The following is a 27283-nucleotide window of genomic DNA, read 5'->3' on the forward strand; positions in this document are numbered from 1 at the left end:
TTTTACATTCAAACTTCTGTGAACGATTACTTAACTAGTTAAAATAAAAATTAGTAGAGAGTAGTGAATACTATTGCCGCTTATAGGACAAAGATAAAGTTGCATTTTCTTAGTGTATTCTTCAATTCCATATTTATTTACAGCAATTTACATCACCTTAGCATTGCATATGAAAAAACTACGTATATAAATATAAAAAAATATATAATTAGCTTTTGTGTTATGTACAATAAGTATTATCGACAAAATATTTTAAATAAACTGTATGGATGAATTTGTTGATCAGTTCGTTAATGTGATAGTATGCCTTTGCCTTTTTTTACGGCCTAATGACAGATCTCCAACTCATATATAAGATGCCTAAATTGAATAGTTAATAAAATATTGCAATATTATACGAAAAGTGTACTGCTACTTTGTACCTCCTTCTTTTGGTCGGATAAAACTTTGTCTACGAATTTATCAATAATACAAGTGGTGATATTTATTTTAGTTTTAATGTATACGTTTAAGAAATAAAAATGTTCAGTACGTTAGTTTTGGGATTTTGTGCTGTTCAATTTGTTTTGTGTATCGGACATGATTTTAAAGGTTTTGATGATACAATTCTCTTTGGTATAAATTGGCCGGGTGCTCCAGAGAATATTGAGAATTTGGTGGATGGCGATGTCAGTAAATTAGAGGTAAATAACGTTGAATAGGGTTTATTATTTTACACTAAATTATGCTAATGGAAGACCGATTAACTTTATCAAATGCTTTTACTTTAATACTTGCCTACATAACTGTTGCCGTGTAGTCTTTTTTAATGGGTGATAATGGAATGGTAACCCCTCTTGCGTTATTGGTATACACTGGCCGGGCACCAGTAAATGATGCTAGGTGAGGATGAAGCAGGTCAGTTAACCTATCGTGATGAATTCAACAACAATTAACCATGGTTTTGATAAGGTATATTGTTAGTAATAGGGCTGTCAAACCCCATTACTTACAATCCCTTTTCTCCCGCTGCCATGTTGTAATGGCATAGAATAGGCCACCCTTTTCTGTCCTGTGGTTATTGTAAGAGATGACTAATTGAACTTAATGGTTGACAAATGGGCAGCAGCAGCTTTTTAAAACATCATTAAAAACATAACTGCAGTTGTCAACTCGCCCCTGTCAAGCATGGCAACTACTGGCAAAACTTCCGCAATAGGGGAGGCTTATGTTCAGCAGTGGACAGTTAACAGTTGATAGTTGCTGCAAAGACTGACTGGTGATACAAATGCATATTTGACAATGATAGTTGCTGGTTATGTTGTTCTTTGTAATAGAGTAATAAAAACAAATTGTTGCAGAACAAAGAAGTATTAAAAGTCACAACATCAAATAATGAAAAGTATGAGTGTCATATACCAGAAGTGAGTGTGAAAGAGTCTACAGGTATAGAAGAATACAATGGGCCAACACCAATTAATCTGTTGAAGCCTTTATTTGCCCAGAAGATATGTTCATACCGGTTAGAGAGTTATTGGAGTTATGAAGTGTGCCATGGAAGATACATTAGGCAGTACCATGAGGAAAGAGATGGTATGATATTATTCATATTCTATCAATTATTTAGTCTTTAGAAATACAGTAAATTAACAAATATAGGGTTGCACTGTACAGTGGTAGATGTTTATGATTAGTCCTTGAAAAAAAAATAGAAATAAAACAAAATAAGGAAAATAATGTAAAGTAAATAATGAAAAATTTTTACTTCACCAAATTTCTAAAGCAATATAGCTTCCCTAAGGAGTTTTGAGATACTATGGTCATAGAGAATAAGCTTCACTCTAACAAATTCAAAATATTGAGTATTTAGTATCAATTACATGCTTGCATCATTGGCATATTTAAAATTATTTCATATATATTAACAATATGCACATAAAAAAAAACTTAATTACAAGTAGTAAGGCAAACAGGCAACAATTGGTGGCCTTATCACTTAATAGCGATCTCTAATCTAAATGCAACCTTAGGATAGAGAAGAACATTTAAGTTGTATTTGGTCAAGGTGTACATTATTATTAGTACTCTCAGACATTTTTTTTACGTAGTTAAAAGTTCTGTTTGTGTCATAAAGTGGTCACGAAATACCTAGTGTCCCATTTAATATGCTCATGCCTTACATGTGCCATGTTTAGTGATTAGGTGACATTTACATATTGCTTATCATCATTAACAGCAAATTACATGTTTGTTTCATCATTGTTTTTATTAATTTATCATGATGTAAAAAAAGAATTATAAATTTTCAGGTAAACAAGTTAAGACTCAGGAGTTTTACCTTGGCCATTGGAGTATGGAGAAGCAAGTTAAGTTGGAGTCAGACATGAAGGCTGCTCAAGAAACCAAAGAATTGCCAAAGACTACTAAAGTTGAGGGACTCGCTTTGCCATATGTGGAAATGGTATTTGATGAAGGTAACATTTACAAGTCAATTTTAAACTTACACATTTTATTACACATATTTAAAATTATTTTCAAGACTTAAATTGTCTGAAATTGTAATCCTTTAAATTGAAAATAAATCTTTAATAATAAATATTCAATTCCTACATTTTCTGTCACTGTTTACAAAGTCAATAACTTTGTTTCAACTTTTGATACAATGAAATTGGTATCAAACCCTAAGGTATGAATTTGATGTATTCTATGGAATTTTGATTTTATTACAATATTATTGTATCAATGTGATACATTGTTCATAGTAATTTTGTACATCAGAATTTTACTGGATTTGTTAATAAGTAATATGAACTTTTTTTTGTGGGATTATTCTTTTAATATTATAAATACAAAAGTTTGTAATGATGAAATTTGTACGTTGGTAGGTTACACCCTAACTTGAAAACACATTTTATATCCAGAGGAGCTAAAAACAATGCTGCATAAAACATTTTAAAATTCCTATCATTGATAGGAATTGAACTAGCAGTGATCTTTAATAAAAAGGGGCGTGTACAAAAGGTCATAGTGTGACAGGTTTTTCTGCCTGAAAAAGCTCGTCTTTCAGTAATAATAATAATAATGTATTTCTTTCTTTTCTCAATGTCCTGTATCCGAAGGTTGTCTGGAGAGATTGCTTAGCGATAAGGCCGCCTTTGTATCATTTCTTATTACAGTTAAATGTATTTACCATTTTATAAATATTGCAATAAAGTGTAAATAAAATAAAAATAAATACCCTTTACATAGGATTATTATTATATATATACAATAGGATAGTTTATATATACACAGATGATATAGTTAGTAGTTATTTTTTTTAATGGGGGATAATGAAATGGCAACCCCGCCTGCGCTGTCGGTATACACTGGCGGGGCACCAGTCAGCAGGTCAGTTAGTCCATAGTGACAAATTCCACTAGAATTTACCACGATGGTTACCAGGGAGAGCCGCATGGAGGTCGACCGGATAGGGTGTATTGCTGGCAATGGGTCAATTAGACCCCATAATTAGCAATCCCTTTCCCCCTAGTTGTTCATATTACGGTAAATATATGGGGGGAGTTCAATGTTAAGCACTGGACAAATAACGGCTGATTTCGTGATGATGATAAGCTATAACGGCAAATATATAAAGGGAAAATACACTATGTTGAACCCAAATGGTTAGAAAAGATTATGAAGAGTCATAAATTGAATATATATTTTTTAATGATAAATATTGCATTACAGGTACAGTATGTGATCTCAGTGGGAAACCTCGTCTTACACGAGTATTGTATGTTTGTTATGCACATGGAAAGCATGAAGTGTATTCATTCAAAGAGACATCAACATGCGAATATGAGATTATAATTCTGTCACCGTTATTGTGTGAACATCCACAGTTCAAACCGAAAGATGTCAGTGAAAACAGTATAGATTGCTTTCCTATGGGTGGAGCACCAAAGAAACCGAGGAATTTGTTGAAAATGGAAGTGGACAGTTTGAGGTTTCATCATCAGTCTATTCGGCTATCGAATAATGTAAGTTTAATCTGTTCTGTGGTTTGTTTGTTTTCTCTTATATAATTGATCACTATTTTAATTTTGCAATAATCTCATCCATTATTTATAATTATGAGCACTCAGTTATTTATATAACAACATATTGAAATCCTATTGCAACCTTTTGTTCCTAGAATCTGTGGGATTTTTTATTTTTAATTTTAATTCACGGGCAGTGTTTTTATTCTTTAAGTGTATGAACAGTATGTATGATCTCCATTATGATGTAAATAGCATAATGGAGTAGTAAAATGTACATGTATTTGTAATATAATATATTCTTAATTAAGTGAAAAAACATAGACAAGTTTTATAAGAGACTGTCACAGAACAAATTAAAAAATTAATATATATTCTAAAAAACCTCAGTGTCAACAGCCAGTATTAAAACTCAAACAATGATAAATTCAAATTTTATATTGGAAATTGCTGATAATATTTTACCTATCTTTCACATAAAAAAAAAAAAACAACAAAAAATTTATCTTCATCTAATTCAGTATGAAAGACTAGAAAATATAACTAATAAAAGAAATCTATGATGGACGAGATTTTTTGAGGTTGACTCTGAAATGCCAGTTTTGAATTTTATCTCTAAAATCATAAATTTTAGCTTTTTCGAAAAGATTACTCTATATTGATATGTCATTTTGATACCAAAATAACATTTGTGAATTTTAGATATTGGTAGCTATGTTCTTTTATTAATTTTAGATATTGGTAGATAATGACATTTCAGATCACTCCTGCTATATTTTACAAGTAGATAGATAGATTCACTGTTTGTTTTAAAGTATTTAATGACTTTTTTGTTACCTATTTGTTTTGTGTAGCATAGAAGCTTGATTAACATTTGTGTTGGCATGTTCAGGATAAAGAACCTAAGGATATACTTGCTGTATTGAAAGTTGAAAAGATTGATAAGGTAATTTTTATTTAGAATTTTTTATATTATTGTCTTGTATAATGTATTTTTTTATATTAAAAGTATCAATCTAATAAAAAAAGTAAGTAGCTATTCTTAAGAGTTTATTAAATATAATACTTTTAGTAATAATTACATTACAGTATTGAATTTTTATATTTTTAATTGTTATTGTCAGCATTGGAGGATAGATAATTTACGCCACACTTGAAAATGTTAGATGGAAATTTACACTTGTGTGTTTGGATGATAAATATTATACACAGTCGGTTAAATGCTTCTCTCTTCGTAATTCTATAGTCACTTGTTCACTTTACTAGACATTATTAATTTGCAAGGTATGAGTACTTTGTCTAATTCGGATTTTCTGCCTGCTTCATGAAGTTATGGCTGTTATTATACTGGAGTTATATTTTATAAATTATTGATATCTCTTCGCTAGATGGCGTTGTACAGTAATAATTTCTGATAGATAATGATTTTACTCAGCAAAAATACTTCAACTTGGATAATGGAGCTTTAATTGGAGCTAATTTTTAAAATAAATAGTGCTCTAATAATATAGTGGAATATATATATATATATATATATATATATATATATATATATATATATATATATATATATATATATATATATATATATATATAAAACAATAGAACTGAAAAGTTTTTTTTTAAAGTTGGTTGCAAATGGGGTTACATTTGTCTATATACTGCACTGTAATATACACAAATATACCTATCTATTTTTTAGGATGGCGAGACACACCTCAAATTTGAATTGCACCCCCTCAACGAGGATGAAGATTTGGCAGACAGTGCCAGTAAAGTGACGAAAGTAGTAGACAAACCAATGCCGGTGATCAGCGACCATTCACCGGTCCGCGCGTTCCTCAATGGTGAAAATTGTTTGAATGGAGTAAGTATCATTACCCACTAATGCGTGCTATGTTTTTAATTGACCTCAGCAATGTGACCTCGATTCAACGTTTCGGTCCAAACATTAGATATCTTTTAAACATTGCGTAGTTTTTTTTAATACCAGGAAATGGAGTGGTAACCCCGCCTGCGCTGGGGGAAAGGGATTGTTAGTAATAGGGACTAATGGCCGCATTGCTAGCAAGCTCTGTTGGGTCAACCTCCACGCGGTTTCCCCTGGAAACCATTGTGGTTAATACTTGTTGCATTTGTCACGAGGGGCTAACCTACTTTCATCCTCATCTATCATCCCTCACTGTGGTGCCTCGCCAGTGTATACCGATAGCGCAGGCAGGGTTACCACTTCATTATTATTCATTAAAAAAAAAAAACCTCGCGTGCACTGGTATATTCTGGGGGGACACCAGTGAGAGGTGATAGGTGAGAATGAAAAGGCAGGTCAGTTAGCTCACCGTGATGAATATATCTGGAATTCAATACGATAGTTTCCAGGGGAGACCACACGGAGGTTGACCTGATATTAACAAACCCCTTTACCCCCAAACATTTCATAGTAGGAGAGCCAAAGATGTTGAATGGTGATTGACTCAAACGTCGTGGATATCTATTGGATTTTGAAGATTACTTTGTAAATAGAAAAAAAAACCTTAAATAATCCTTCTTCATGCTATGTTTTTTCAGGGTACAGGTTGGTGGAAGTACGAGTTTTGTTACGGCAAACACGTGATCCAGTACCACGTGGACCGTGGAGGCGAGAAGACCACGCTGTTACTGGGGAAATTCGATGAGCAAGCACACCTTGATTGGATCAAGGAGAATAGGGGAAAAATGCCTAAACCACTTGGTAAGTCAGCTTTCTTTGCTAGATATGTTAATAAATCAAGGTCTCCTAAATAAAGTACAAATTAATTAATCAAATGAAAAAACAAAACAAGTGAGCGCACGTAGTCATCTCATTCTATGCAAGGAACTCGCTAGCGATAACAATTCTATCGATATAGAGAGGGCTTAATACGGTATGAGACTTGGTCGGGGTAACAATACCAATATCATTTTTAACCGACATCAAAAGAAAGCAGGTTCTCAATTCGGTTTTATTTTTGGTTTGTTACCTCCAAGATATAACTGATTTGGTTAATCCTTTTATCTGAAATAATATACTTATAGATTGGTCCTATAGACATTTTATCAAAACCGGTTCAGTAATGTAGTTTTTAAGTACCAAAATAACCGGTTATGCCACAATTGAAGTCGGCATTTTTTGTGGAACACATTTTTAAATAATTACTTTTATTTCCAGAATACCGAACAACGGTGTCCCACTTTTACTCCGGAGGCGATGTTTGTGACAAGACTGGTAGGCCGCGACAGACAGAAGTCAAACTGAAATGTCTAGAGAACTCATCGAGTCCTGCCCAAGTCTCGCTTTATTTGCTGGAACCCAGAACCTGTCACTACATATTAGGAGTGGAATCGCCATTGATATGTGATATACTACCGTTAGCGGACGAAAATGGATTGATAAAGTCGGTTAAACCAGTCTCAACGACGCAGGATACAAGTGTTGATAAAGACGATGCTGTCAGTAGTGATTCTGAATATAAAGACGTGAAAAACTTTGGCAATGATTAGAAAAATATATTATTTATTTTAAGAATTGTTTCGTTATTATTATATTTTTACGCTAAGTACCTTATTGGGTAAGCAGATACCCGAATGCTAAATACCTACCATATCATATCAGCCTTTAACTGTCCACTGCTAGATATAGGCTTCTTCCATAAAGGGGGTTTTGCCAGTACTTGCCACGCTTGACAAGCGGGTTGGTAACCGCAATTATTCTTTTACGCTGGCTTCCTATCCTTCGACCATTAAGTTCTCTTAGTCGCCTCTTACGACACTTGCGGGAAAGAAAGGGGTGGTTTTATGCCAGGACAAAACGGCTATGTGAATATTAAATATATCGCGTCAATAGCTTGACTTCTGAAATAAGGTGTATATGTTTTAAATTCACTATTGGCACTAAAAAAAAAGTTGCCAATATAAATCTGGTATGTAAATAGTACCTATTTACCTGAAATTTTTATCACGTTAAGTTCTGATAGTGTATTTAAAATATTTATATATGATTTATTTGATTGTATAAATCTGACTTTAACGTGACCAATTAGGTCCAGAGTTCGATTCTTGGTAGGGTCGACTTAGAAACAAATTTTTCTAAATTGGTTCGAATCTAATACAAGGATAATATCTAAATCATATAGATAGTATAGACTTCACCTATTTATTGAATCTGCCTTACTTACGTAAGATAGGAGATAAAAAAAATTAAACACAGTTTAAACTTGACATTTATTTACATTTATATCAACAAAACGGGTGTTGTATAAAACAGTTCTTTATATTAATTTTCTCGTACCAATTGTATGTATATATACTAAATAAAGTGCTTCGAACATGTGTAAAAATAATTCTGATAACTGAAGATATGCCGCTTCTGTAGGTACCGTGACTCACTCGTGACAATATCTTTAAATAGAAAAATATTTTAGTACAATTATATTGAATGAGGTATGTTTTTGACTAGTTGATCGTGAGAAAGTAAGGATTTTCAATTACAATATTTTCTTAATAGATAATTTGTATCTATGTGTGTATGTATTTTTGTATGCTTATGTTATTCATGTAATATATAATACAATATATTCTATTAGGTATACAACTCTGTTTCTTTTTTAATGTTGAAACAAGAACATTTCAACGGTTTCAGAAGTATAAGTATTGATTCATTTTTTGACACTTTATTAGTTTAAATTAAATATGGCATATAATGGTTTAAATAATGGTACTTATATAGCCAGTTGAGTAATTAATATATAAAATATACTCGACGATAGACAGAGATCAACTTTTCAAAAACATAATTGTGTGCATAGCTTTATTTTTCAGAATACAAAGAAAATTTTCAATTGAAAAGTAGACATAAGATTTTGATATCAACATACATATCTCGATTATAGAAGAACTCACGAATTTAAATAATTTTTGATATGTAAATAAATAATAATATTAAAACAAACAATTGGTAACGATAGCTTTTTAAATTCAAAACATGTTTACAGCCAGCGAAAAATATACAAAATTAAATGACGACATTACAAAATGTAAATTTAAATATTGCTTAGCTACCTAAATAGTATCAGTTTTGTATTGGTAGTAAGTATGTTTTGTTATTTCGAGAAGCTGGTAGGTATGTAGGAAACCATGTTCTTGTCGACCACTTTTTAAATTTAGAAGGTATATTTCTTTTTTTCTATTTTGCAATAATTTGATAACGCGCTCATTGATTTTTTATTACCATTAATTGATTTGATTGATTAAGTGCGACTGAAGGACGATTAATACCACCTCGTTTATGGATGTATTAGCTAATCTTTGCTTAAAGTGGTTAGTTAGACTTCAAAATTCGAAAACTTACAAAAATTAAATATGGTAACACTTTACAATATTTAATTTTTTTGGTAGTTGACGGGTCTTAAAAGTTGATAGGTTTAGTTCAAAAGTGGATTAAGTGTAGGAAAAAAAGTAAGAGTAAACACAAAGTTAAAATTTTGAATGTCATCAAAATTTTGTTGACTTTTTAAATACAATTTTAATAATAGTAATATGAACTTTATTTTTAAGGTCATTACATCCAAAGGTATTTTATCGTGAAACAGTTGTGACAAATTTCTTGTGGTTTCCATTGACGATTAGGCACCTATTTTTTTTTAAGTGGTCGACAACGACAAGATGTACATTACATTGTGCCATAGAAAAAATATATTTCCATAACCACCGCGGAAGTGGGACAGATACAACAACAATGGTGATGTCTCAATTCTCTAAGATACCTAGAAAATGTAGGTAAAAAATTGTCTTAATTCAACTTTTGACATTTAACTAGATCACACCTTAAATAACAGGCTAGTCGAGTGGTCGTGTCTAGGATTACGTCTTCTCCTTGAGAGGCGATAGGTATTCCCGATGTCAAATATTTTAACAATACAATCCGTTACAGTAAAACCCGCTTTAAACGATTTTAAAGGGACGTGAAGTTCAAAGTCTGCAAAAAACTGAAAGATAAGGGAAAAATTAAAATAAAATACATCACTACATATTTTTGACGTTTACAAAACTTTTTTAAACTTTTAAATTAATTTTTTTTTAAGTAATCATGTCTGTGTAATGCCGTAGTATTAATAATTTATCACTATTTTTATCCGGCGTGTCTAAAAAACAATCATAAGAAGTCAGTAAGAGAGTATAAGAGAAGGGGAACACGATACAAAGTTCTTCTTACACTAAGCTACCTGGCGTAGTAATATTATCCCGTCTTATAGGGGAAAACCGTGGTTAGTATTTGATATTATTTTAATGTGGAGAGAACACAATGTGTAAAACATATTTCAAGAGGAAAGACCGATTTAAAAATGACATATTAATTATATGTGAAACTTCATTACACCTAATCATAATAAGCGGGTTTTACCATATATTTATTTATACCTTACAACAAAGAATTATAAGACAAAAGCTCTGCTCGTGATTCCACCTCCCTAACAAGGGTATCACAAGGCCAAGTTACGGTTTCTATACAGCTGTAACACTTACAAGGAAACTTATTCAGTCTAGATATTGTCTTTCATCAGACATCGCAAAAGTGACTAAATTAAACTAAACAATAAACCCATTTTGATAATATATATTATTAAATACAATGTAATACTCAACTAAATTTAATTAATACAATGACCACAGACATAAATCGTGATAGATGGAGCAAGTATCTCGAAAACTAAACGTGCCACTGATTAGGGGGATATTTCAAAAGCTATTTATAGCAGCGAATCTTTTCCGCTCCAAAAACTATCGAAAATACCACATGCAATAGACCTTTTTCTTTATAAATTTCATTAAGGGACTTTGAATGAAAATTTAGCCGTGGTAGGATCTAGTAGGATCTTTTGGGCAAAATTGGCTCGTAAAGAATCTTCATGAATTTGCGGCGCCATCTATCTAAACCTATATCTGTGAAAATAATGGTTGTCTACCTACATCAGTTCTTTAGACGAAAAAAAAAAAGGTAAACATCGATTAAAACTAAGAATCAATATTCTTTTTTACATTGGTCGTAGATAGGTGTTTTTAAACAGAATCGCATTGGCACATGTTAAATCAAGACGCAAAAACAACACAAAATAGATAGGCACACTATTTTCATAGGTACATACCTAATGTATAGTAGAATTTAACTTTTGAATTTATAAATTATTCTTACATTTTTAATAATTTTCACAATAGGCATTGAGCGTTTTTCCCGATATTATTAGATTAATGAACATGTAGGTTGGTGTTTAATCCATTTAACAGAAAAAAAAAATTAAAGTAATTTTATAATTATAAGCACGTAACAATAAAAAATTTACTTTATTACAGAGTAATTTAATTAAGTGCTTGTAGTCTTAAGATACCATGTGAATCGTGTACCACTTGATACGATGTGAACAGTGTACCATAATTGTGGCATGGTTATTGGATAGGTAAATATTTTGCAACAATTTTCCGCAACAATAAAACCCATGATCATGAACTATACGTAAATACCTAATATAATGAAACAATAAAATGTGCCAGTGAATATTTTAAAAATATTTGCGAACGATACACAAGAAAAAATATATTATCTTTAATTAAGTATATTAATTAATGAAATCCGAACCTTAAGAAAATAGTAAATAGTCTATCATTAAATACTTAATACTAACAAAAATTTTGACTAAAGGGCCAGTGTTCGATGTGTTATAAGTTATAATAAATTGAAAGATGTAATTCATTGTGGTATATGGGCATTTAAATATATGTTACACAAACAAGCACAATAAGTATTTCAATGGGGTATGTGGATATCCCAATGTTATAAACTGTAACTAGTAGGTACATAAAATCACACGGAGTCAAATTTTAAATGCCTCTTTCTAATCATATACCTGTCTCTAACACGAATTTGATACCACAAAGAAATTTTATTTGTGGACCAGTTTGAAATTAAAATTGTGATAAATTGGAGTAAATATTTTATTTTTATAAAATCGTCACAATGCGATTTGAGACTAAGTAAATAAAACACAGCTTAGGTATGGTTCTAATAGTAGACTTTTGTCAATTATATTATAACTGTTACTAAATGTAGTGTTAATATTTGAACATGAAAATATAAGATAGTCAGCGTCAGGTCATATTACTTTAGCTTTATTTCCTTTTAGATATCCCATACCCCTCTTGATGGCTCGCCTGTGAGCCAAACAAAGGAATTATTCAAATATTAAGTACACTATTGACAACAATAAGATAAACAATAAATACACTGATCACTTTGAGATCAATTAATTATTTCTAACATCTTATACTTTTAAACGAAAAGAAACTGGTGCCGCCGTTAAATTATACGAAATTAATGAAACGGATAGAACCTCGTACCATCCTTGTTCAACATAGGTACAAAGGTCTGTAGATGTTAGATGGAGGATAGGCATATGCACGGAATGCACATAATCTAAAATAATCCTTATCCATAATACTTATTGTGGAGGTAAATATAGTACACTTGTAGATAAATATGACGACCGTCCGCTCAATCCGTGGTCTGGTGAGTATACGGCCAAATGGCAATTAAATCTACTTGTATAATATTGAACGTATTTATTTTATTTTAACAAACCACAACATGATATTATGAATTATTTTATATTGCATTCGCAGCGCTCGATTATCGTCCATCACAATATCTCTTAAGAGGTTCATTTGTAATTTTATAATGTTTAATTAATTTCGTTCAATTTAATACATATAACAGTATAATTGACACCAATATCCGCGTATCTGACAATGGCCACATTCAGGTTTATTACATAAACGTAAACTAATAAAGTGGTAACACGAAATAATGAACAAAATAACAAAATACTAATTAATGTTGTTCAATTCGAAACAACTAGGTATAAATAAACGAATCTACCGTAATACTTGTATGGTATGCGATACGGCACTCGTTTTGTACCTAATCTTGACTGAATGACAAAATATACTGATTATACTCATTAGTATTAAAAAAAAAAAAATAAACGCAACGCATCGTTTGCCACAAACAAAAACAAGTTACAAATACTATCTGCTCTTTGGCGTCCAAAAACACATCTTGTATCGGTTACTAAACAAATTCAACTTATGCATAATGTGACTAAAACTTATAATAATAAAATAATCATTACAATGTAATAATAAACAATTTGGGGAATACTTTGGAAACGATAAATCCTTTGACACAAACCTTAACCTTATTAGTTAACAACTGTGCACATGGACTCCCGTTTTCGAACGAAGCTTACGATCTATTATTATTCAGTTCAGGTGCACCGGATACATCACAACAAACGTTCGGAATCTTACAACCTTTTTTTTTTTGCAATTGTTTTTTATTTACTCTCTTTCATTGTGTATTCGTTTTTTTTTGTAAAATTCACTAGGAACGAGTTCTGGAATATTCTAGTACGGTCTCGATAGTTCTTTTGAACGTTTCAATTGAACTTTGAGTCTCTTTGTACCTATTTGGAAGCCGTTCATGGCTTGTATGGCGGCCTGGGCCGATGGCGCGTTGTCGTATGAGACGAAGCCGAAACACTTGGATAGGTTCGTCTGTTTGTCAATGAACACTTTGGCCGATATCACGTGACCGAAAGGCAGGAACGTGGACGCCAAGTCCGTGTCCGTGAACTCTTGCGGTAGGTGGTATATGAACAGGTTGCCCCCTTCTGGACCTGCGAAGATGAAAAAAAACATATAAAAGAAAATCCACAGACATTTACAGGTGTCGTGATGTTCCAATTTCTAGCATGGACATCTAACCAGAGGGAGACTTTGTAGAAAAGTTGTTTGCTTGGGCACCTCTGTCCTATTCGTGTTTCTACCGTGAAGCAGTTGTGCTTGCATGGCTGTGTTTCAGTTTGAAGGGTGAGATATAATAATAATCTTTTAGTTTTAGGTTTATACTCATAATTTACAGTTATTATGATTAAAATTTCCTTTTAATTAATAACAATTAATGGGTGTGAATTTACAGCGTACAAAGGAATAACACCTGAGTCCTCAGAAATGGCAAAACAAGGGGGGTATCATGGGCGAAACAGTATACTTTGTTATGTCTATGGTGCTACTCATGTCTATAGGCGACGGTTACCAATTTCCATCAGGTGGGCCGTCAGCTTGTTTGCTATTCTAAGTTGAATACAAACAATCTAACTGTTAAATATTATTCCTAAAACAAATTAAATATTGATGAGATTTATATAGGTGCTGTATGGGAGTAAACACTTTAGATTCTAGGTTTATAATTGGCTAAAAGTACCAAGCTATTGACGTAAAGTACCAAACTTATTCTGTATACCTAATATAATCTACGTTATGGTTTATCTATATCCCAAATATCATTAATATCTATTTAGCATTTTGATATAATAATTAATGAGTTTTAAACAAACATAAGTACGTAAAACTCTAATAATCAATGTGTAAAATTTTGTCTCACATGTATTTTATGAACAGGTTTTTTCACGAGTAAACACATATTAGCATTTGGACACGAGACTATGCACAAAATAAAGTCAATACGTTTCGTAGTCAATTTAGGCATTTGTAATGTTATAAACAAGGTCAAGATCAAGGTTATCTTAATTTAGTTAGTTGTACATACCCTCCACCTGTTTCCCGGCTGCAGCAGCCGCCGCTGAGCCCAGCACGGAGCCCAGTGGCGCCGCCGCGAAAGTGCCGAACTGCGCCGCATACGCTGAGCCGAGCGGCTCCGCTGCCGACCCTGTAGTGTTATATTGTGCTTTATAATAATATTTACCTATACAAACATCAGGTTATATGCGCTAGAGGAGTTGTATTTTTATAGGAATATTTTACAAAATACTCATAATAAGCAGAAATTTTAGATGTTTTACTAGAAGCAGCTGCCTCTACTAAAATCTAGCTAAACTATTCCCTTAACAGTCATCAGACCTACAAGAGTAGATTATTTCAAAAAGTGTATTATCGATCTTATGTTAACGATCAAAGGGATCAAATTCCTATATGAAAAGAAGACAAATGACGTTTATATTACTATAATATCTATATCTGCGTAAATAAATTTAAGAAATAATCCTTGGGGTATTTTTGGATAGATCTTTTTTACTAAATAAAGAATAGTCTCCTATACTAAGAGCTAGATGCATTGTGTTTATATCGGAGGCTAAATATTAGGCACTTATCATTTTTAGACCCACATTCTTTGGAAAATATTTAGTTCCACTGATTTTGTCACTATTTTACCCTACTTTATCCCTATCTAGTTTACTATACAAATGACTGAATGTATTCTTGTAAGTATAACCCTAGTGATAATACAGTTATAAGACTCACAATTAATTTTAATCATAATTAATATTGTATATGAAAACTTTACAACAAATATACTTGTCTCGAGACAACCATCATTTAGTTTTAGCACTTCCATGCAAAACACAACGAATGTTAATGTACATGAAACGTTATAAATACGTACGCAATCATATTTATGTGTTATTTTATGGGAAGTTCATGTATTAAATAAGTTATCTTTACTACTACATATATGTACTTAGTATTATTTTTATTAGCATACTTTTCTATAATTCCTGTATGTATTTTTTTATTATTGGTTATTAAGGTTTAAAAGAGATGGGAATTAACGATATTTGATGGAAAAGTTACACCACGGGATAATTTGACGTTTTGACTAGGTTTTATTACATCGGATATAAATCATTTAAATTATCAATAATGATAATGATTTTTCCAATAGTCTGTTGGTTATTTTCAGTTACGTAAAAGACGATCGCATTTATTTCCGTCTCTTAAAAACCATAAGTTATGACACGCGAAAATCTTACAGTATTTAATACTTAATATATACAATCTTTTATATGATTTTCAGCTAAATAATACATGAACAGTCCTTTTAATAAATGAAAATGAACAATTATTACGATTTCCAACATTTAATATAGTAGTAATTACAGTCCACAGCAAAAGTAGCCAGTTATCACACTAACTTGTGTTGTTGACCGTAAAATGTAATACAAAGCTATATTTTAATTTTCGAATTATATTTGATCATAAAACGTTCTATTATTTAAATTTAATACAGCGATGTGTCAGAAGTGTTTAAAAAAAAGTTGTAAAAAAAAAAATTGTACCAGACACAGATAGGATTTCAGAGAACATGAATATAAAACGGATCACGTTATACACACGTCTCGTAAATAAACGATTCTAAAATTTATTTTCACATTTCAAATAGGTATCACTTTCTGACGCACCACTCAAAATTTGTCAACAAACAAAGAGAGAGTAAATTAAAAAATAGAAATTAAAAAGAACAAGCGCCCACAATCCGAACATACATGTAGGTTTCGACGAATTAAAACCGAATACGAGTTTTAAAAGACAAATATTGTATTAAAACAAAGTTTTCATAGTGAAAACTCACAAACGGCATTACCTTGCCGCTTTATATTATTAGGTACTTATTATCTATACACAATCAAGCAACGCCAGGCAATTCTACCTATTTAACGCCAACATAGAAATTGAACCAAGCGAAACCTAAATTCGTGTAGTAAATGAGATAGACTTCATTAAAATACATCCCTGGAAGTTCATTAAATTGTAGATTACTTCGAATAATAAATTACTTCTCTGTCTTCTCTGTTTTTCTGATTGTGCGTTGAGTTTCTTTTTTTTTTTCATAGAAAAGACCAAAATTAATATGTTTAAAGTATAAGTAAGCAAGTAGTAATCAAGTTTACTAATTCAGACAATTAGTATGTTATTATAATTATTTCTAATAGTATCTAAATAAGACGCAGTCAAAATATGATCTGGAATTTCCAAATTTAGTGTATTACGAGAATTTTTACAAATAAAAGGGTGTATACGTCCAAAAATCAAAACAAAACTATAAATTTATATTTTTTAAATATTGGAATAATTTTCTAAAAATAATTTTCGTAGATTTCTTGTTTTTGATATTAAATGTTATTGTCTTCATAAATTAATTTCAATTAAAAAAATAGTTTATTATTTTTTTTTTTTTAATAATAATACTCTCTAGTTTACTCATTGTCACAAATAAGTATGAAGTCCCTGACTTCTGAGATAGGTATGAAAAATCTGTTTTTCAGATGTCAGTGATCTCTTTCACATGTTGTTGTATTATGTTTTGAATACAAAATGTTGTTTTTATTGTTTTCATAAATTAATTTAAATTAAGAAAATAGATTTTTTAGATAACAGAGATTGAGGAATTCATAAGATTTTGTTAAACAAAATATGAATAAATTTACATAAATAAATTATCGTGTAGCTAGATAATAATAATAATAGTCTCTCTCATTCACTACATAATTCTGAAGCCAAAGATCAGTCATTCCATGTAAATAGCACACAATTTCGATACGTTTGCTTTTTACCTGTTATGTTAGTCTTCCCGAGAAGACCTGAAGTGTGAAAAATTTTCATCGTTAATTAATTCTCTTTTACATTAACTGTTCTCTATATAAATTCCAACCTGAAATAGGAAAGTTTGTGGACAAAATGGATCGTGACAATATTTCGTGGTCTAACCGTGTAACATAAAAAAAACCGTAATTGGAGTTACACTATCGTCTAAGTACCCACCTATACTTACAGGATAGGATAACCCTAATTACGGATTTGGACAGTCAGCGCAATTAGTGTTGAATTTATTTCGCTTAATTGTCCTATAGGGCGAATTTAGGGTTGGAACACGTTCGGCATTAGAGAAGAAATGACTATTAACGTTGGCATTTTTATTCTCATAGTACCGGACGTTCTTATTAAAGAGTCTTCGCTAATGAGGCCGTTTCGATTCGAGGGAGGGGCAGCGTGACGTACGAACAAGAATTCTGTGTTTCCTTGGCAATTCAGTACTTTTAGCAGTACGAGTAATAGGCCCCTATTAACCTTGAGAAAGTTACAGATGACTGTAAATGCCGCTTTCATTAAAGCGAATTTATGTCTGAATATTTTACCTCATTTATTTCTTGTCTTGTAAATATTTGATCTAATTACTAAAGTGTACGAAATAATGATACTTACACAATTGCGGCGCGGCTGGCTGCGGCGCCGCTGCCGGTGCCATTGGAGTCGCCTGCGTTACCACGGGGGTCGGCGCCATTGCAGCTAGAGCTGCTAAGTTCTGCACCGATACCGGTGCCAGCATCCCGCTGAGCTGGTCACTCGTCCCCCCACCGATCCCACCCACCCCGCTGACGGCCGCAACCCCGCTCACAGCGCCCCCACTCAGGCCTGCGCCAGGGAAACCGATATCTGGATAGTTAACACCTATGAGCAACGAAAAAGTTTTTTAAAACAAAAAAAAAAAGCAAAAAAGCCAAATTAAAATATAGGAATACAAAAAGAGCAGACGCATATTATAAAATGCAAATAAAATCAAAAGATGCAGAGACTAGTTTGATGTCTTTGAATGTGTTAAAAATAAATTGGACTATTTGTAGTAACTGACTACATAATTTAGTGTTTTTCGACATTGAAGGATAATATTGCTGCCCCTAATACCTACTTAACTCAAGGCTTGTGAATCATTAAAACAAACAGTGAGTCAATTTGCCAACCACGACTAGTTAGCTACTCATAAAATGTATTGACTTAAAACATTTTGCTGTTCGATTCCACTTCTATTAGTACATGTACGCTATAAAACTCAGTTGGATCACGATTACTGATGTTGCTGAAGCCAAAATGGTAGAAACTTATCTATCATACATTAGGTTGTTGACGTGGTAGGCAAAGATAATACATATCTTACTTTTTTTATTTTCATGATTCTTCCAGCCAACTAAATATATTTATAAACAATATAGTTAGCGGCGTATTTATAAATACCTTGCAATAATGTTGACCCCTGCCCTTGCAGTAACTGTTGCTGCAATCCAACTGCTTGGATTTGCTGCAGCAGCTGCAATTGCGTCGGGGACAGCGCCGCTTCAGAAGCGAGGTACGTAGTTGGAGCAACAGGCGTTGTTAGACTCCATAAGCTCGCTTGCATCGCTTGAAGCTTCTTTTGTTCCTTCTCTTTTTGCGTATCAGCGAATTTAACAACTAATGGCGCTGAACAACCTTCCATTGTTTGACTATGATGTAGTGCCTGTAAGGTAGAGAGCAGTGCTATTAGAATATGAGAAAATTCACTAGATTGGTGGAAAAAAACGAATTTGTTCGAGAATCAAGACCTATTATTTTATTGATTAGCAAATTCTGAACAAGAAAGACAATTGAATGTTAATTGAAAGCTTGAATTTGGTGCGGTACCTACAAAAGGCAATTTTAAGGTTTTGCTTTTTTTTCTATATTTACTTACTAACAATAAAGTCAATACAGAAGTTAAAAAAAATCTATTTCGAGAATTTTGGGAAACATTGATTCTATGCATAGTTCGTCATTTGTATACCATATTTTATTGATGAAGTTATTTAAATAAATATTAAAATACAGTAAATAGACGTATAAAATTAATTAAAGATTAATTTTATATAAATAAAATTAATAATTATTAATAATGATATTTTATTAGGCAGTAGTAGTTAGTTTGATATGAGGCACCTCATCCAAAAAGAATCACTGATCACTCGCAAAATAAGACATCATTGATGCGAACAAAATTAATACCTCTGGCTATTATGAAATCATATAATTACCTTAATAGCAGCTATAGCCGCCTGCTTAGATACGAAAGTAACAAATGCGCAGCCTTTACTTTGACCCTGCGCATCCCTCAGTACCGTGCACTCCTCGATGGCCCCGTGTCCAGCGAACAAGCCCCGCACGTCATTCTCCGATAGCTTTTTGTTGAGCATGCCCACGAAAAGCTTGCGTTCTGTCGACAAAGAAATATATAATTATATATTTCGGATTACTAATAAAGCAATCCGCCTCGGCTTCGTATATTTTTTTAAGTATACAGGCTATATTACTTGCCACTGATATTTTTCATTTATCTATTAAATTATTTTATTGAAAAATTAAATTATTATATTGAAAAAATTAACGCAAATGAAAGTTTTTTTTTTATATTTCTAAGTATTTTTTTGCATTTATCCATTACAAAAATAATACTTCTAATTATAATTTTAGTTTGGACAGTACTATAAAAAAATCATACGGTGATTTACATCGACAAGCATTTTTATTCATTTTTTACATTTTGATAAAAGAGATAAATGTTATGTAGGAAATTACTCATAATATATAAGAAAAAAGTAACAATACAGTAATGGCCTACTTAAGCATGAATTTTTACCCATAAGTAGAAAATAATAGTGCAAATATACCATAGAAATAAATAACCAGTCTATTTATTCTTATGGTAACACTATAGTGTATGAAATTTTATTTCATATGAAATTTTAGTTCTATTAGTGAAAGATATAATAGAATATCTGTTTTTAAGTTTAGAAAAAAAGGTATTTTAGGCAAAAAGGATTGAATCTATTCCTAATATGTGTATGTATCCTTCAATTTTCTTTTTTTTTTTTTTGTATTGATTATATTTCACGCAACAGTTGAACTTAGAATAATTTTATTGTAATATTAAGCTAAAAAAACTTTCATTTGCGTTAATTTTTTCAATATAATAATTAAAGATTCGTGAATATTAAATAAAAAATACGATATCGTATATTTTTCTTTTACATTAAAACAATCCACGGTGCAGAGTGCTGAATATTAATTTAAAATGTGTAATAACAAGCGTGTTAAACGCTACAGTAATTTCAAAACAATGTAAGATAAAGCGCGGGAGCCCGTTTCCCATTCGGAAATGTAACATTCAAAGTCACGACGCCCACTCGTAATATACGTGTACAGATAGCTGTATCAAATATTTGCATTGGACAGAGTAGCACACAAGTGCAGTCGGATCTCGCGCGTCAGAAATCCTCACATATGATCTTGAAATATGTACCCGTTGATCTCGAGCTCACTGGCTGAGTGCGAATTTACGACTCACCATGACACCAGTCATAAAACAGTTTTGCCCCTTTGCATACCAATTCCGATTCAAAACCTTAAAATTTTTAACATGTCGTCGACACACGAGTAGATTTTGTTCCGCATTTTGTTATGATGGTGTTTCAACGTGGAACGGTCGAGTGTTACGTCACTACAACGACACGGCCGGCATATAGCTAAGAATTTTTTTTCCAAATCCTGAGTGCTGTTACTCTATAGTAGAAATAAGTAACACGGTGACATCTACCCAAAGGAGTAACACAAATCTGTATCACAAGTTAGCATCGTATTTATAACTATTTCTTTGTTAAGAAAATGATTGATAGAGGACTTCGATCGTGATAAAATTAATATTAACTTGTTATTTTATTATTCTTAATTTGAAATTAATAAAATGCGTTCATACACGATAAGATGTTTCATAGATCAATTATATTTAAAACATACTAATATACAAATTCAAATTTAACAAATCTGAATCGTTTTAGACTGCAACAAGTAGGATTTAGCTTTGAATAGAGAAATAGAGGATTCGGTCATAAGAATTATCTAGAATTGGTGATGATATCGTAAAAATACACATACTATAAAATGCAGGCGAATTCGAATCTCCTTCTGTTGGAAGTCACTTAAAATATAAGTTGCGAGGTTACCCGCACCATTAAAAGGCAAATAGGAAAATATTTTTCTTCCAAAAACCGTAGGCTCAAAGGAAACACACAATGCAATGTTGAATGTAACGCGTAAAATTCAACATTCGGCGTTCTCAAAACCCCGGAGGGGGTGGTGCGAGGTGAAATTGAAAAGGTAGCAAGCCGGGGCCGTCTGTTACAAATATTTCATGCCCGCAAAATCAGCACGCTCGCACGGAGATTAGCATGAAAATGGCGCGAGAAAACGAGACGGGATCTGGTGAAAAACTCGCAGCGCAAAGCGCGGATACCCTAATTTCCACCGCTTTGCTTTGTACAGGATGAATGTTTAAATTTGAGAGATCAACACACGTGAAAATGCCTAGAGCGCCGGCCCAACTGCCTGCGGGGATTGAACAACAAATTAAGTACGCTTGTGCGTATTCGTAAGTGTATTTTTGGCCTCCGGGTTTCAACAATAAAAATATATTCTCGATGACAACACTTTGTATAAGTTATTAAAGAGGCTTTCAGTTTCATTTTTAGCTTTGTTCTTTTTTTTATTTTTAGAATTGGCAACAAAATAATATGCAATGAAAATAGAACAGATCGTTTTGCATTTCAACGTGATAACGCCAGTATGTTAATTTAACAAGTAATTAGTAGCTAGCGCTATGGTAGTTTATTTGTCTCGCATAAATAACGATGTCTACTTAATTCCCGTATACAAATCTTTCAAATTAATATGCTTGAAGTTATGTTGATTAAAGTGCTATTCAGAATGTTTAATAAATTTCGGATTGTCAATTCTCAATTGTGAAAAAAATATGAAATTAAAATAATAACATAATTTTATTTTATTTTTCTATATTTAGTATAACAACAGTCTTAAAATTAATAATTACTACATGGAACGAATCTATGAACATATTACAAGTGGGTATTACAATTAGTTTGAACCGACAATCTCCAAAGTGAGGTGTTGTAAAAAAGAAATAATAAAGTTCATGTTTATGATAACGATTCAGTATTCAACACTACTCATGCCTTATTTTATGATATTTAATCTTTGGGATTATTTTAAGAGTAACTTTTATATGGAAATGTGAATCTTGCATTTCACGATATAAGCATATATTAATTATATTAAAAAAATCCTTGTATGAACTTTAAAGATTTTGCCAGACACGTAACAATATTACTTGAGTGTCCACGCGATAAGTAAGCATCTTATATAGTAAGGAACGAGCTACTCTTTGGACGCTACTGTTAGCAAGTACGCCCATTCAGTGTGCCACCGTAAAAGTCCAAGGTAACTACTAATTAGAATATTTAAAGTGAATCCTCTCTTAAACACGGAGGGTAATCAGTTTAAATGCAGAAGTAATTGTGTACTTAGCGCAAATAACGTTTTAAAATGTTAATGCCTTAAGTGCGCCATCGGGCCCGTAACGGCACCGTTCGTTAAACAATTTACATAACCTCTTGACTGAGGCGCGAGGGGGACGCGGCAAGGGAGGGGGGAAGAGGAGAGGAGGAGTTATTTGTACCATAATATAAGAAGGAAACAATTTACTGTATAATTACTGGGGTATTATTCTCAACGTGTCGAAGGCTATTCATTACTGAAATGTTCACAATTGTCACTTGATTTATTAATCACGCAGCAGCAAAACTTAATGGGAAGCAGAAGTGTGTACTGGAGCAGATATTAGTACTAGTGGTAATTGTTGGCACGTCGATTTTAAATTATACGGAACATATTTCTCATCTCATTTCAACCATTATCTGTCCACTGTTGAACATAGGCCTTCTCCACAGACTGCCATAAGGAACGGTCCTGAGTCACCTACATCCACTGCGGGAGTACTTCTTATCGGTTGTAAAATAATTATCAAAATTTTTAAAAATATTTTGTAACATAAAAAATACAAGTCATCTTCTTTTTGAAGTCTCTTCGAAACGCCTCAACATGAAAGCCATCGATTCGGTCACTAAAATATCAAATATTAGAATTTTTTATAATAACTACTGGACAAATTTTGATGAGTTGATATAGACATATGAACTCAGTAACTAGGTCATGCAGATAGTTTCTACTGTGGAAAAATGTGTCATTCCTATGGGAAAATGCTAAAATACGAGGGGCGAACGATGTAGCGGGCGCAGCTAAAAGTGAATTTAATAATACTTTTATTCTAAAAATGTTTTTACATTCAGTATGAATATGTTGAGTGAATATTTACAATGCAATTAACGTATGCATTCTTTATTTTCAATTTACTTTAAAAAGAAAGAGGTACTCAATTTTTTTTTTATGTTAATTCATAACTCAGAAAAGAATTTCTTAATTCTATTGTATTTTTTTATGTTTGTTACCCCATAACTTCGCCAATTTTAAATCGATTTAAAAAAATTCTTCTTTTATTCAAAAGAAAATAAAATATAGATTGGTTCGATAGAAATTTCATCAAAATTGGTTTAGTATTTTAGTTTTAAAATAAAAATAACTAATTTTGTCAGAATTGAAGTCGGTTTTTTTGTTTGGGGCACAATCTTTAATTATGACTTTGGAATGTTTTAAGCGAATTAAAAAAAATGGAACCTCTTCTTCTTACACTTCTTTACATTTAGTGATATATTCCCTAATTTTACACCAATTTTATGATTATTTCCATAATCGATAGTATCTACTTCCCTGTCCCACACTAAAATTGTCATTATTGTAACAGGTGATTTTGTGAAATAAAATTATAAATTATTTACAATAAAAATATGATCATATATTACTGCGAACAAAGCATTGCAGTGAAATTTAGTGGAAATCTTAGGGTAGTATAATGCGCGGCGGCGGTCGACGTAAGTTCCCGCGTCGGTTGCATTAAAGTAATATCGAAAAAGAATCAAGTATACATCTATTTTGATATTACTTACATACAATATACATAATATAACATATATAATTTAATATATTACATAAAGCACATACTAACAAAATTTTACTATTTCACAATTTTTTTTTACAACTTAGAATGGCAAACAAGCTGACGGTCCACCTGATGGAAAGTGGTAACCGTCGCCTATAAATATGAGCAGTACCATGGACATAACAGAGTATACTGTTTCGCCCATGATACTCCCCATGCGTGGCCATTCCTGAGGACTCAGGTGTTATTCCTCTGTACCCAGTAAATTCACGCCATATCCCACCCTTCAAACCGAAACACATCCATGCAAGCACAGCTGCTTCACGGTAGCAACACGAATGGGACAGAGGTACCCAAGTAATCGACTTTTGTACAAAGTCTCCCTCTTTTTACCTGACCAGTTTCACTTGACATTCTCAAATTATCTATTATTATTATATAAACTTAAGGTACAGTAAGTGCAGGTGTATATAAGTATGTTTATTATAAACTATAAATTCTCTTCACTTGGCAACAATTAATAACATAAATAAAATTATTATAAATACTTTACATATTTTTGTTACTTTACCTGAGTATATAAATAGATTTAATTGACGTATTACAGAGTATATTATATACATCTATTATTATGTTAATAAATGTGTAAGTAAATAAAGAGTATTTGGGGAAATTTGCATTTTAATAATGTTACGATAGGAATAGATAAACGGAGCTTTGTTGTCTCTATCTAACCTGAAACGCGAAAGCGTGACTACATTATAAATAATGAAATATAATTCCATCTTTATCCAGGAACAAGATCGAAATTTCATCTCAATTAACTTTATTAATAAATAATGAATCCTCGTAATCTAACCGAGTTGGGCAATTACTTTTCCTTATAAAATTGTGAAGTCGCAATGGGAGAGGGCTGAGGGGGGGGGGTGATATTCAATTATATGCCTCCCAGGACCTGTCCTGTTTGTAATGTCATACAAACAACCGTCTGAGAGCCCCCTAAACGACTTTAAGTGTATCTTTTCGTGGGACATTAAGTGCATTTTACTCTAAACATTCATTTTGCATAATTATTGTTGCTTTTATAATAAAAAAGTTGATGGCACTGCGCCTTTTATCCCAATGTTAAAAAAGGGGGTTATTTAACATTTTTTTTTGTGTTTATATGTGCATGTATTATAGTTATTATGTTGTACATATATATGTTAGAATTTTCCTCGTAAAATGTAGTCTAAATTGTTTGAGATAATAAATGGGTACCGATATATCCATCTTAAGTATGGGAGAGATGTAAAATACTGGTAAACTGCCCTGGCTTTGCAAGTTTTAAAAAATATATAGACAGATACATAGATAAATCAGTATTTTATATTAGCTTTGCTAGGTAAATTATTGATACCTTGGGTCACATTATTGTAATTTACATAGGTATCTCCAATTTTTTTAAAAATAATATATATTACTATGTTAATAGCTGATAATGTAGCTGTTTATAGGTGAAAGAATTTTTAAAATCGGTTAAGTAGTTTTTGAGTTTATTTATTACAAACAAACATACAAAAATAAAATCTTTCCTTTTTATAGTAATTATTATAGATATAGTGACCATAAACGATCAAAATCAACTAGTTTACTTAGGTTTGGGTTTTATTGAAAAATTTTCACGTCTACCTATCTATTTAAAGAAAATCTGATATTATTCTCGTTACTACTCGATACTAATATGTATAAAAGTGAGTTTATTTCTTTGTTGCTTCTTAGTCAGTTAGTCATGAAATTTGGTATGCAATTGCTATTTAGGATAGATCAAGACATAGTTCACTATTTATTTCGGTCAATCAACATACCCTGATCACGCGGAGGAAGTCACAGGTAAAAGCTTTATGAAGAAAAAAATTTATGGTTGTATTTAAAAGAAAAAACATTAATGTGGTAAACAAAAAAAAAAAATAACGAAACAAGAAAACAGTCTAAATAAAGATCTAACCAAATGTATTTCCCTTTGATTTGTAGTTGCACCAAACACGACCATTGAAAGCCGGATATATCCGGCTAAATCCCACCTGGCAACCCGAGTCCTAACTGTAAAAACCACGTCCTAATGGACGTGCAAATAAACTAACAAACTGGGAGGCACGTGTTTTCGGACTCTTCTTTATACTTGTACTGCGAGTATTATTATTATTTAACTCTTTATTGCACCATAAATATACACATAAAGATACAAAAGGCGGTCTTATCGCTAGGGCAATCTCTTACAGACAACATTTGGTTAAAGGAGAACAGATAGAAGTGGGCAGGTGGCGCAAGAGTGAATTAATATTTTTTGTAATGCACAAAAATATCAAATACATATAATTTATTAAACAACTTATTTTTATTATTTTTTTACGTTACGTTATAAATTATAATTATTATATTTATGTATCAAATTTGATTATTCTTTAACTTATTATAGAAAAGAAACGGCGATTATTTTATATTTTAACTCCGTCACTACACGGGAGTATTTATTTAAAAATAAATTTAAATATTTAAGTTGTAAATTTATAGTCGTCATCCTATTCAAGATGTCCAATCGTCGTCTAACCCCCTGGAAAAGGGGGAAAAGGGATTGTTAGCAATGGAGTTTGACAGCCCCATTGCTAGTAATATACCTTAT

General features: G+C 31.9%; 2 protein-coding genes across 10 annotated transcripts in view; one reads left to right on the forward strand and one right to left on the reverse strand.

The window, feature by feature from the left end:
• Positions 1 to 389: 389 nt before the first annotated feature.
• On the forward strand, positions 390 to 7548 carry LOC113512343 (endoplasmic reticulum lectin 1). 2 transcript variants are annotated; one of them, XM_052900079.1, is made up of 8 exons: positions 392 to 683; positions 1341 to 1572; positions 2289 to 2453; positions 3712 to 4004; positions 4897 to 4950; positions 5707 to 5871; positions 6573 to 6735; positions 7192 to 7548. In XM_052900079.1, the coding sequence occupies exons 1-8, from the start codon at positions 522 to 524 to the stop codon at positions 7521 to 7523; spliced, it is 1566 nt and encodes a 521-aa protein (XP_052756039.1). In that variant the 5' UTR covers positions 392 to 521; the 3' UTR covers positions 7524 to 7548. The 2 variants fall into 2 exon arrangements, with proteins under 2 accessions (XP_052756040.1, XP_052756039.1); XM_052900080.1 differs by lacking the exon at positions 4897 to 4950 and having other exon boundaries at positions 390 to 683.
• A 681-nt stretch (positions 7549 to 8229) lies between these two features.
• The window catches only part of LOC113512633 (CUGBP Elav-like family member 2), a 549805-nt gene continuing 530751 nt past the window's right edge, over positions 8230 to 27283 (reverse strand). For 7 of the 8 annotated variants that reach the window (XM_052900076.1, XM_052900074.1, XM_052900071.1 and 4 more), the window contains 6 exons: positions 19751 to 19929; positions 18939 to 19200; positions 18132 to 18377; positions 17483 to 17509; positions 14680 to 14799; positions 8230 to 13747 (listed from right to left, as the gene is read on the reverse strand). In XM_052900076.1, coding sequence (XP_052756036.1) covers positions 13476 to 13747; positions 14680 to 14799; positions 17483 to 17509; positions 18132 to 18377; positions 18939 to 19200; positions 19751 to 19929 — 1106 coding nt within the window. In that variant the 3' untranslated portion in view covers positions 8230 to 13475. The remainder of the gene's footprint in view (positions 13748 to 14679; positions 14800 to 17482; positions 17510 to 18131; positions 18378 to 18938; positions 19201 to 19750; positions 19930 to 27283) is intronic. The other variant, XM_052900073.1, reaches the window with a different exon arrangement.

Source organism: Galleria mellonella, unplaced genomic scaffold (genome assembly GCF_026898425.1).
Source record: "Galleria mellonella isolate WM207_F2 unplaced genomic scaffold, CSIRO_AGI_GalMel_v1 utg64, whole genome shotgun sequence".
Lineage (NCBI taxonomy): Eukaryota > Metazoa > Arthropoda > Insecta > Lepidoptera > Pyralidae > Galleria > Galleria mellonella.